We start from the raw sequence: 13660 nt of genomic DNA, 5'->3' as shown, positions 1-13660 counted from the left end.
TTATAATAATATTATGTAGGTGAATAAATGTAAAAATTTATATATTTCATAATCTATGGTAAACATACCATTCGAGTAAATAAGTACCTACGAATATAAATTTATTTTTATTTCTACAGAAAAATAATAATATGGAGAATCTGACAAAACAAAATATGAAATAAATCAAAAACCTTTTACGGTTAATACTGTGTAACGTATATATATTCCGAGATATAAATGCCAAGTTGTAGCAAGAAGTTTATATTATACGACAAGAGATTTTGGCTTTCGGAAGTTGGAGGGCTGATAATATTGGCTCTGGTCCAAAATATTGGCGTTCTAGAAACCTCGCTGTAAGTGGGCTGTGTTGGTGATAGATATTATCAAACCGTGAATGCCACTTCTGTTTCCTTTACTAATCTTAGAGAAACACTTCGGCCGCGATGCTCGTGGCTCTGTTCAATATTTGCATTCGGAATAAAGCTCGAGAGCTTTTATGGGCTTGAATATAATTCAATAAGCGGAATTGCAAACAAAAACAATATTGAAATTGGTTCTGAAAGCTATTTACATATATAATGTTAATACGTTGTATTATAAATTGCATATTATTTTTAAAAGTTAAGGCTATACCTCAACTGAAGCATGGTCTAATAATATCGTTACTAGGCGATGCGCGGAATGCGGGTCGCGGGTGCAAATGATGGAAGCCGAATGAAATATAATTTGTCATTAAAGTTGAGCATGCGTCCTTTTTATGTTATGTTTATTATTATATTTGTAATAATAATACTATATTCATTGCCATGTTTTCTGTTTTAAGTACATACGTAAAGTTTTTTAGTCATTTTTACACGATTTAAGAATATTTTCATCCGATGCCATGACAAAACGAATCGACGTGCAGACGCCTCGACTATCGCTCTCCGAATGACAACGCGGCCGTAATTTTGTTCTACATACAGTTGACAATTATTTGCCGTTTCACTTATGTACGCTCTTAAGCAATGTTATTTTAAGATTTAGGAAAAGAATTGCAATGTCCAAGAACCATAAAAAAATACTCGATAAGACGCTAATAATTTCAACCTTCCTATACGGTGTTAGAACCTGTACTTTCAGAAAATTTGACAGGAGGATTGATGCGTTTGAGATGTGGTACTGGCTGTGGATGCTACATACTACAGTCATGTTTATAAATGTATCTGTATTGGAAGTGCTTGGCATCAAATCTCAGCCAACCGAAAGCGACGTGGTCTTCAACTCAATACCACTTGGTAAAAAGAGATCCGAACAGCCTGGAGAGAATTAATAGTAATGTTTAGTGGCGTCGAAAAGATTATTAACAATGCTTATAATTTCAGTAATACCATATTCAGTAATACGGCAAAGTATAAGAAGAAGGAACAAACGCCTCTTCAAGCTGATTATACCTTTATTGGATTTATGTACTTCCGAAGAATTGAACTACTTTGTCGATTCAGTAGCATCTATGTCTATATTTTGCACGTTTTTACTACTATGTTATTCCAGCGATATTTATTATTATTTTAATCAACTCAAGGCTTAAACTGTGTCTCAATTAAAAAAAAATATTTAGTATAAAAGTTTGAATATTTTAATTAAACAAAAGATTTATAATGGTCAGTAAATTTACAAATTTATTAAAATATAATATTTTATTGGTAGCATTAAAAATAAAAAGACTGAAATTCATGACAAGAGTTTGGAAAGTCTTTAACAACCACTATTTTTTATCATTCAGATATAAAAATTGTTGTTAAAATAGTTAAGAAATTCTAAATCTAAATGATAAATATAAAAGATAGTTAAAAATAATTATACATTTTAATCCTTGATTACGCTGATTTGTTTTAAAGCAACAAATTTTATTAAGTATTCGTTATATCTTTTTTATTTATTTATATTTGTGTGAATGGAATATAATTTAAAAACTTGCAGTTCTCTGGAGTTGATAAACGTGTTGATAATATAGTTATAGTTTTTATTCACAGATGATACTGCTAATTTATAATACTATTAAACATAAAAAGTGATCGATTAGAAAAGTAATATGTACATTAATGGGCATTTAAGAGATATCTGACTAATGAGAAAAATAATTATTGTTAGATTGATCTAAATCTATGTAGCTGTACCACATGAGCATGGTTTGTCTATGTTTTCAGTTTGCATTCGGAGTACATTTCTTAGTCCATTACTAAGGATTGACGCGCTGGCTCATAAACTTAATTATTACAGCGTATCTCCAAGAATTAGCGAAAAAATCGATTCTGAAAAGTCGAGAGTCTTGAGCCTAAACCATAAGCTTAACTTAATTGCTACAATAATTATAATTTACGCACGTCAGATCTTACGTGGCGTTGGATTGGGGGAAATGGGTATACGACCTTGTGCTTGGAAAATGATGGGGCGCAATACGTGAGAATAATAATAAGTAATCAAATGCAAATTTGGGTTATTATTCATAATTATAATTCAGGGGCTTAGGGTGACAAGGGCAAAACTACAAAACAATGGTTTTGAGATAAACACAAAAGCAGTCTTCTTTTAAGTAATTTTCTACTTAAGACTTTTAGACTTTTTTTGTCACTAAAAACACAGTTGAGAGTGTAAGGTTTTGCCTTTATAATGATTTTATTTGTATTGATGTAATAAAAGTGATTTTCGACGCCAATTCAATGCTTAATTCAAAACCGTGATTATTGGAGTTTCGCCCTTGTCACCCTAAGCCTCTGGGTTGTTAATTTAAAATCGGTGTGTAAACGTAAATAAATTTGGTGTTTAATTATATTCGATTAATAATTCGATACGATTAATTGAAAATATCGGGACGATAATATGTAGCAAAAATGCAATTTGATACACTAACATTTCTGCAATAAACTAATTAACTACGAAAGTATTAAAGCCATTGCATCGAAATATAATATCAATGGATCAAACCAATTTAATTAATTCTGAAAATCATTTATTAACTTACCAATATTTAATGAAAGCTAGAGGTGGAAATAATTATTGTACTGATATACTTTGGAATAAAACATCTGTTCATTATATTATATAAGGGTATATTTGATGTTTAGTACATAATAATTATAATAAAAAGAGACATTTTTACACGAGTACTGTGGTGGTGTGGAATAATTAATGAAATCTATGGAATTTGACAGCTTAATTTTCGACCTATCATTTGTAATTAGTTTTGCACTGAAAACCAAAATGGTAAAATAATTGCAGTATTTTTATATTTGTACGGAGTTATGAGATTAAAGGAATTTAATTCAATATGAAAAGAGTGATTGATTATGCAGTGATTGTTATTTTATTGTGCGTAAAAACAATTTTATTTTAATGGGGGAAAGGTTTTTGTAACATATTCATTGTCAATTTGATTTTAGTGTAAGACTAGTACCTAAAGTTTACTTAACTCATTTAGTGCTAACACCGCGTCTGGCGCGTTTGGAGTACTTGGCCATTATATATAAGTAACGTGTTATTTAAATGTGGTAATTAAAAGGTCAGCAGTGATTGGGTTACCAACTAAGCAACCGCATCGTCTGCTTCACGGAAAACAGTCACAACTTTCAAAAACTATAATGTTCGTATTCATTCCTTCGTTTGCCGACCCTAAGCAACGCATTGCCTACCTATATCCATGGGATATCACTTCTCAATTATAATTCATAAATTCATTGGTTGGAAATTGTAATATTGGATATTGACTTAAATAACATTCTTATTAACAATTAAGAGAGTAAAAGTTAGCCAATCATGTAAATGGGCGAACCGTATGAAAAATATAAGGCTTCTAATAAATTTTACTCGTTCTGTAGAATTATTGATAGCATACCAAAGTCCACTGATACATTTCATAATTCATTATTTTGTAAGTATTTAATTAATACAGACGAATGTGATTACCAAAATAATTTACGTAAATTTCAACAAGAGTTAATAGGTATATTATTATTTTCAAATATGCTTTCATTTGCATCTGTTTATATCAATATTTTTCGATTTTTTTAACGGTAACTTTGCAATTTCTTCTGCAAAATATGTTCAATATTGCATCCATTAAATCAATGAATTAAATACATAGTTGAAATAATAGTGGTTTTTTATCAGTAAATGCTGAAAAAAATATTGTCCACACAATGAATCTATTTGAGAAACATCGAATATTTTCGATATTAAAATATTGTACCTAATAATGAGAAAAATAATTATAGATTCAAAGCTCTTTTAAAGAAAAATATCCGTTTTTTACTTGTACCAAATTATTAAGGAGAGAGATTTTATTTAAAAACTTTCTTTTTATAACCCCAAAAAAATGTTTATTATATATTGAATTTTCTTCCAGAATAAGCTCACTTTTGTGGTTTCCTTAGAAACCACAAAATTTTGCGGTTTGATCTATGCGCTATTTTTAGATAACATTAATGTAAGAGTACTTCACCGTTTGAGATTTCGTATGAAAATTAGTGGTATTTTTTTGCCATATTTTCATAAATGTTTAAGCTCCATCTCTATACAATAAGACTTTCTTCAAAATGTTTGAGTTTCTTAGTAAATATATTATATATATTTAAATATACTGTTAAAAATAATACGGCATATATTTGTTGATTTATAAATAAACAATCAAAAGTTGTTCACAGATTCAACGCCTTCTACTATTAATAAATGCATGTTGTATTTGATTGATGTATTTGCTCGACCTGTTAATGATTCAGGTGAACCGTTTTGTATTTCATTGCATCGATTGAACGATGTTACTGACGTTAATTTCATGTCAGCACAGCGTGTAATAATTAGTAGGGAATTGAGTAATCATATGACTAAGCTTCATATCCTTGCATGTGGTGATTGCGAGAGAAATGTATCTAGTTATTTATAGCCATGATATTCTGAAAATAGATGGAATAATAATATTCGTGATTGCAATGACTATGTGATTAATGTTTGTTATTTTTAGAATTTATTATGATAAATGATCATATTTTTGAATGGCGACACTTTAAATTATTGGCCGAATTTTCTTATTGCTATTTTATTAAGCAGAGTTAAATGACTAATCACCGAATCAATCAATTCATAGTTACTATTCAAAATTCGTGTAAAACACAGTTTATTTTCTTTTCTTATTATTTCTCCAAACGTATTTATCCTTTTATATACCGACCCTTTTCAATTATCCGTAATATACAGAAGACTAAATTGTATCTAGTTTAAGCCTGGTTATTTTAATATATTTTTAGCTCAACATAATAACAAAAAATACAAAATTTTCATAACTACATAATAAAATATAGTTTATTTCTACGCTAGATAGTGCATGTATGATAAATTTATATACATTTTTACGAGATTGGCTGTAAAGAATTTACTTAGTACTTATTTTAAGGGGTGAATAAAAGAAAACTATTAAAATAAACAACTTATGGATCCTTATAAACTCTAGATACATTAAAATTGAATTTAACTCAGTGAATGGGATTTGCTCCCAGACTTTCATGATCTCTCTATACATTGAGTACTATTTATAAGGAATTTTTCATCTGAAGGCTATGGGTTTAATTCCCAATAAAGGCACAGCACATTGTATTTTTCCTCAGAGCTTGGGTATTTAATTGTTTCACGTCTATTACGCACTATTATACTATCATTGGGTATCATGGACTATTGTAGTGTTAAAAAGAATAATAGTTTATATATCATTATATATAACACAATCAACGAAAGATATATTTTTCATAATTGATTTGTCGAAAATTTTGGTTAAGTATAACGATCACTAATTATTATGAATGATCTAACCACTCAAAAATTTATTTAAAGTTAATAAAAAATATACAAAGTAAACTGTAGTCATAATAATATCCATTATAACCGCTAATAATGTTCTTACATATAAATTAAAATGGAAACTTTGAAATAACAAACAACTGCTTAATGGTTGAACAATTCCAATTCCAATTATTCGATTGGGTTGTAATAATTAATTGTGGTTTTTCAGATGTAAATGGAAAAGTTTTATTTTAGTAAACATCAATGATGAATAGGTACATCTGATACGAAGGAATTACTGATATTACGTTACGATATTCGACAAATACAATTAATCATTGTTTAATAATATAACGGGGTTTATATTTAACAGAAACAAATAAAAACACAGTGAAAATATCATTTTTTAAATGAAAAATCAAATTAATTACACATTTATAATCAAAAATAACTACTGAAACGTGGAAAATTACAATTTATTTTATTTTATACTTTTGAATAAACATCCAGTATTTATTTACTACGCAATAAAATTAAATACTATCTATATGTTACAATAGATAACATAATATTCGACAAAACGTGATTTTATTTGTATGTACATTTTATATTAATTTAATAATATGCAAGCTAAAATTTAAAGCAATTTAATATAATTTTATTATTAATTTTGATGTGCTACAGTGATATTTATAAAGGTCAAATAATTATATAAGCGTATCGTTATGTATATCATATTTACAATGTCTATATTTAACTAAAATCCATATTGAAATTTAATAATGCTAGTATTTAATATTTGAATACATTCTGAACGACGTCAATGTCTCCATAATTTAAATAGTTAATATTTTCAACGTATTTATAAAAACACCGCAATGTTATATGAATTATTAATTCTATTAGGGAACAAAATTCTACCGTGTTTTACATTTTCAAGGTTTGAATAACGTCGCTTTTTAGATCATATAATATTAAATATTTATTAGACCACTGGACATTTAATTGTCAGTTAGATATATTATATATTTAAAAAAACCGCTTTATAATTTAGTAACATACTGTTTTATTATTGACGAGAATATATTATTATAACTTATAACATAAACTTAGATAAGTATCGTTACTTAAATGCTACAACGAGGTGATTTGGTTTATAATATTACAGTACTTGGTATTATATTTTTTTTTCATTACATAGTAAATCAATCATTTATATAATATGGTTTTGAAAAGATATCAAATCTATGTGATCTAGTTGTATATTTAAAGGGTTTATTCAATTATTATTGTGTAATTCAATAAATAGCACATTGGTAATATTTAATATTTTAATAAAGATCAATTTTATTATAATCATTGATTTGAATTTTTAAATTATGTGATATGAAATGTATTGTACGTTTAAATTTGGTATAAAACTATTATTTTAAGTCAAAAGTTGTGTCAGGTTCGTAATTGCAAGAATATGTTGATGGATTTAAGAATTATAGTTTTTTGTTGTCGTACGTTATATGCAATACAATATTTTATATTTTACGATGGATTAAAAAAGATTTATTAAGTTTGGTTTCTGTTATACAACTGAGTTAGTTAAATATAATTTTTAAAATGCCATTAGCACACGTACGACAATCAGTTAGTATTACAATAATATCGTATAGTATTTAGAAAGTTTATTGCCGTTAGAAGATAATTATGTTTATAACAATCAATAATTCGACGTACGTGTGCGCCTGGTATTGGAGATGGTAGTTGGAGTTGATGTCTTACCTGATACTCCTAGTGATGGAGCCGGAATGGTGTATCCTGATGAATTCGTTGCTCGTCGTCGCGATATGGAAGTATGACTGCTTTTCGTTCACGAAAAACGTGTCCGGCACCCAAATGTTCTTGATGAATTCTGAACCGACGGATAAGGTCTCGACGCCTGGCCGCTTCTTGTATGCCAGGCGAGGGTCCGTCCAAAATTGGCGGAAGTAAAAATCCAGGGTGAAGTCCTATTTGAGATGACGAACAGACAAAAAAATCAATAAAGACATTGCCACAACTCTTAATATTTCAAATTATATCAATTTTTACAGCACTCTCTTTCAAAATGAACAATTGATTTTACAAGATGAATTTAATTAGCTGTCATTAATAATTGATATAATTTAAAAGAAAAAAATATCTATGCGGTAAACAATAAAATAGGTTCATATTTTTTTAAATTTGCAATAAAATACATTTTTAATTTAACTTTATTAAATCCTAGAATTAATTAAAAATATTACATATATTTAAATATATAATATCCAATACTGAGTTTTATATAAGCTGTTTGAATTAATAAAATTAAATTGGTACTGTAAAAGTCTTTCGTTGGATATTATGAATTTAATAGATCTATTTATTTACCTTTATATAGGTAATGGGTTTGACTTGATGAATTTACTTACGATTGATTTACAGTTGTATCATAATGAACCTATTTTTTTGTTCTGTAAGCCTTGCATAAATAAGATTTAAAAGAAATAAAAAAATAAATCTAGTTAAATGGGGTTATATTAAATCCATCTATGTATTTCGTTAAAAGTTTTGAAAAATAAAACTATTTATCTATCTATTTTTTAAAGTGAATTGTCATTTGTCATTTTCTTCGACATCAACACATTTGTGATTTTATGAAGTATTTTTGTAACGAGATATAATCAGAATAAAACGAATTTATATTGTTTTAAATAAATTTTGGCCATTTATACATCGTGTATATAGAAAGAGCACACAGTTCACAACAACAGCTCTAAGAGATTAAATTATTCCAAAGTGCAAACATATAAGCATTATTTGCATTTTCCGACCAGATACATTTATGCACAGTAAGCTAAAAGCCGTACAGTTTGCATGTTAAATACGTGTACGTGGTGGAAATTAGTTCTGCAGATTAAAAACAAGTAACGCAATGGTAAATTATAAACCAAATATTTAAACAAGAGTGCAACAGATTGTGAATTAAATAAAACATGCGACATTATAATTAAATAGATACATAAAACACAGTTTAAATAATATTTAAAATTAAATTAAATGTACTTGCCAAAATGCAGAACATATATATTTTTAAATGATACTTTTAACACCTCTTAAAACTGATAAATAATTTATAGAATTGAAACAAAGGTGAATATTTGAAAATAATTTAATATTATTTTGACGATTTTGAACAGATTTATTAATATTGTCCCCAAGTTACTAAAATATAGATATTTAAAATTTGAGTTGTAATTATATAGACATAAATAAACCGTTGACGATTGTTTTGCATGAATTGTTTTTCATATAGGTAAATAAAATTGAGGTTAATATTGAATGGTTCGTAGAACAATAAGTTATTGTTTCGTGAACGCGTTTGAGGCCGTTTGGGGTGATAATAAACATCATGAATGACTGCCGAGCTGCAGTAAAGTGAGGTCAGTAGGGGATGATTGTATGCGGGTGAAATGAGGTCTAACAAACAGTAAACGGGTGGTTGATTGTATCGTGAAAGGTCATGCAGTAAATGGCATGCACTGTTTGGTGGTTGACGGTGATATGAAATGTAAGCCAAGCCTATTGTATTAGCGCATGTTCGGCGAAGTTTATTCCCTAGTATGTCTACCACAATACGTTCCATAAATGATATATTCAGCTAACCAATTATTGCACATTGTTTGGAACTAATAATAACCTTCACTTAATATTATATAAACGTAAAAACATTAACTGGTCATGGAATAAACCAGCCACTCGTGTTGCATGTGAAAGCTCGTGACGATATCATTTAGTTTTTCATACGGTATAAGTTATAGTATCGGAGAATATTATTATATATGAAGCGCCTAGTTTCAAAAGCCCCTATAACGATTTTAGGTAGTTCTGAGAAAAATGAGAAAAACGATTTTAGGTAGTTTTGGTATAAATGAGAAAAAAATTATATTTATTAAATATGTGAACTTTATGTATTTATTTTTTAATTTGTTACATTCTAAAGAGTATTTTGGCTTTCCATTTTAGGGGTATTTGAAAAGCACACCCACCCATTTTAGCGGGTTTTGAAATTTACCCTAATTTTTGATCATACGTATTAACGGTTTTTGGCATTTTATATAGTTCAATCTTTAGCCATAATATAGGTAACAAAAATATCCATCTAAATACATATCTAATTCAAAAAATTTCAAAAACCGTTTAGGGGCTTTTGAAACTAGGCACTTCATATTTGGATGTAGTCAAAATTTAAATGAAAACTATTATCTACTTACTGAAATCTTGAAAAATTCATTGACATTCACGACGTTGCTAAATAATAATTTTACATACATCTATAAAAAAGCAATTTATTCATATTTCCATACTTTTATGTAAACTAATGTATCTTCATTTACTTTAAAATAACATTATTTCTCCTAATGTGATTACGTCCAATGCTATATTTATATATATTACGTCTATGTTAAATGATAAATAATGATGTATGAATATATATATTATCTACTAAATAAAAATGTAAAAGATATATCTACCCTATTTCATTATGTAAATGATACAAAAAATACATACTATTCTCTTCGGCTACCTAATATAAAAACTGTTTAATCTTGATAATGATTGTGTCAACAGGTATAAAGGAAATCGTTTGCGAACGTAATTCTATACTATGCACTGTTATAAAAAGTCAATTAGGTAAAAGAAAACGTCTGATCAAAGCCAAAAGATAGACGAAGCGTTAAGAAAAATTACCTTTTTTCGATTAGATTAAAAATACTCTGTTGTATATTTTTATCATAGACTTTTTAACAAGGCTAGACGGTAGAATGACTTTGTTATTTCTCAGTGGAATTTTTAATATTGATAATTATATTTTAAATATGAACATCGGAATTATAAATTTAAAAAAGTAATAAAGGGGATTTAAATAGTTATTGCAGAAACTCTGTTGGAAAGTTAATATTTATATAATAGTTTCTACTATTGATTATTTTCATATTTTTGAGAGTCATAAATATTTTTGTTTAAATAGAATATTTAAGTAAGTATTATCTTATAATGATGCAGATACTATAATAGTTATCTAATATTAGTAGTTACTCGATTGTAATAGTATTACTAATATAGCATTGATAGCTATCTTTCAGCAATATGTTGCTATGTATAATTGAAAAGTTTGTTTTGTGGACATCATAGTCCAGTACGTTAGACGCGTTTCTTTAATCTAGCGGTTCCGGATTTGATTCCTGGTGAGGTCACAATATATTTATGCGTTTTTTGGGTGCTTGTGATTGTTTTTCTTCAATTACTAACTGCAAACTTACATTGGGCCTCATGGCCTGTATAGAGAAGCCTGTTAATAAAGTATATATTTGCTTACTAAAACCAAACAACATATTATAAGATAATCAAATCAAATAAAGATACCACGAGACAAATAAGAAATTTATATTTAATTCCATATTTATAGATACTTACATACTAGTAGTTAATAATATTATTGACTCAATTATAATTATTATCAAAATTATTAATATGCGATTTTAATATAATACATGATATTATTCAATGGCCCAGTATTGAACATATTGAACCGATATTGGTATCAAAATATTCGTAAAAATGAGCTCTTGCCAGTTTTGTACAAATCAAATTCGAAAAAAATAATTTAGAAACCTTGGTAGAAAAAAAAATACAAACTTTCGAACAAAACCAGTTTTGTACAGATCCATTTCGAATTATTTCCATTTAAAACTGACGATTGACCATAATGTTTTAATTTCGACTAGATATATTCTGACATGTTTCCTTTTAAAACTTGTCAAACCTTGTGTATTGTAAAATATTAAAGCATGATTTTCTCAAAACTACGTTTTTTGAGTTGTTAATGTTCAATACTGGGTCATCGAATGACTAGTTTATTAATGACAAACTTGTTAATGTTAATTATTCTCTTTCACAATAAAAATAAAACTAACTAAAAAACCTTTCTCAAGCTGGCTGATAATAATTTTGATAACGGTATAAATTTTATTGTACTCACAAAGCTATCGCTTTGAGATTTTAACAATCGCAAATGTTCACTCTTGACATTGTTAATGTATGTATGTATTTATCGATACGAATGTTTCTTTATATGGGGCAAGGGTGCTTTGTCTTTCGTGACGCACGTCGGATATTGTGCACTGCGCTTATCGCTTTGATAATAATAAAAAATACGATATTTTGCTTTCATAGTTGCCCTACAGCAAGTCGCTAGTCACGAACACAATATGAATTATTGCATACCCGCCCTTCTGGAAAATATTCTTTCCATAAAATTGCTCGCAAGTATTTTTTAATATTGTTGAATACATACGGGAGAATAATATACATAAGAAAAATATTTTTCGATACTCCTAATATTAATACATTATAAATAACATATCTAAAGAAAATCTCCTTGAAATGACATTATTTCTCTATCTTATATTAATAATCGTCAATTTTACGTTCACAATTTTATTTTGCTACATTAAGAAAACTATTTCGATATATTTGATATTACAGTACTCTCTCAGTAATCCGCCATAACAAAAACCAGACGAGTGTCCAATTAGTGAATGTGACGGATTATAGTGCATACATACTAAATATAGTAAAAATGAAAACAGAAAATTTGGGTACAGTTCGGTTATGAGGAATACAGCGGAAAACTCATTTTGAAAATACCCGATGTACTAGATTATTTGTTAGTTTGGGTTAGTTTCGATTAGGTTAGGTGGGCTTAAGTTAGGTTAGTTAGGTTTGGTTAGGTTAACCTAACAAATAATCCAGTATATCGGCTATTTTCAAAATGCGCTGTATTCCTCATAACCGAAATGTACCCAAATTTGTACTAGCAAATTACGTTTTAATTTATAATCAAAGTCAAGTATTTACTAAATTATATATGTTTATAGACTAAGCTTATTAACTAAATAATAAACAGTAAATCACTTGACACAACCAGTTCAGTGAGACTTGAATGGCTTAGGATTCAGGAATCCATTCCCTATGAACAAAAGCTTCAGTTTGTGTGTCCCGATTGCATTGGAGCACGGCATAATTGTGATGCGGTCCTTGGGCACTTTCTTCCCTGGTACATTACTTTCTTCGCGATGAACGTACGTTTTACGAAGAAGTTTCCAAAATAAACCCGTCTCTTCTGCGTTGTGTTTTTGTACGCGGCGGACTACTGAATTTGACAATCGAATACCGGCGAATTATAGACCTTGATTTTGTGCTTTCAACTCCTAAAAATAACGTTGGATTATAGTAGTTGTCGTATAATCGAGCGGCAGATTACTGAAAGTATACTGTACATAGTTTGATCTCAGAAATATACACATTAAAAAAGATACTGACTGCAAGAAATTCGAGCCAACATTTTAACTAGGTACCGAGACAAATATGTTATATTCTACGCTGTGTCTATTATTATTTTTTTTATTTAATAGTTTCTAGTGTCAACATATTAAGTATGATAGTAAAATTAGAAATAATAATCAGAGTACCTACCTAACTAAGCTTTATTTCATCGATTTATTACTTATAAATGCTTATAAATATAAATTTAACTAACCCCATTCTCATAACTATCAATATGTGAATATAACAATGAATCTAAATATTATTATTTAAAAAAAAAAAATACAATGATTAATCAAGATTTTAATCGGTCGAGAGTATTAAGAATAATTAAGAATTATTTTATACTGTTAAAATTTTGTCTCTGGTATTATTTGAAGAGGTTATTAACAAAAACGGCAATTTCCATGTTCGTTAAATGTTGATAAGACATTAAAAATGTTTTATGAATTATCTTTCTTATGGGAAT

At 28.1% G+C, this 13660-nt stretch overlaps 1 protein-coding gene across 6 annotated transcripts in view; it reads right to left on the bottom strand.

The window, feature by feature from the left end:
* The window catches only part of Rdl (Resistant to dieldrin), a 105112-nt gene that overhangs the window by 31341 nt on the left and 60111 nt on the right, over positions 1 to 13660 (bottom strand). For all 6 annotated transcript variants that reach the window (XM_085942287.1, XM_085942249.1, XM_085942271.1 and 3 more), the window contains exon 4: positions 7567 to 7793. In XM_085942287.1, the coding sequence (XP_085798413.1) occupies positions 7567 to 7793 (227 nt within the window). The remainder of the gene's footprint in view (positions 1 to 7566; positions 7794 to 13660) is intronic.

This window comes from Rhyacophila brunnea, unplaced genomic scaffold (assembly GCF_057557595.1).
Source record: "Rhyacophila brunnea isolate RB1 unplaced genomic scaffold, BYU_Rbru_1.0 scaffold_1, whole genome shotgun sequence".
Classification (NCBI taxonomy): domain Eukaryota; kingdom Metazoa; phylum Arthropoda; class Insecta; order Trichoptera; family Rhyacophilidae; genus Rhyacophila; species Rhyacophila brunnea.
This window is presented reverse-complemented; position numbering and strand designations above follow the sequence as displayed.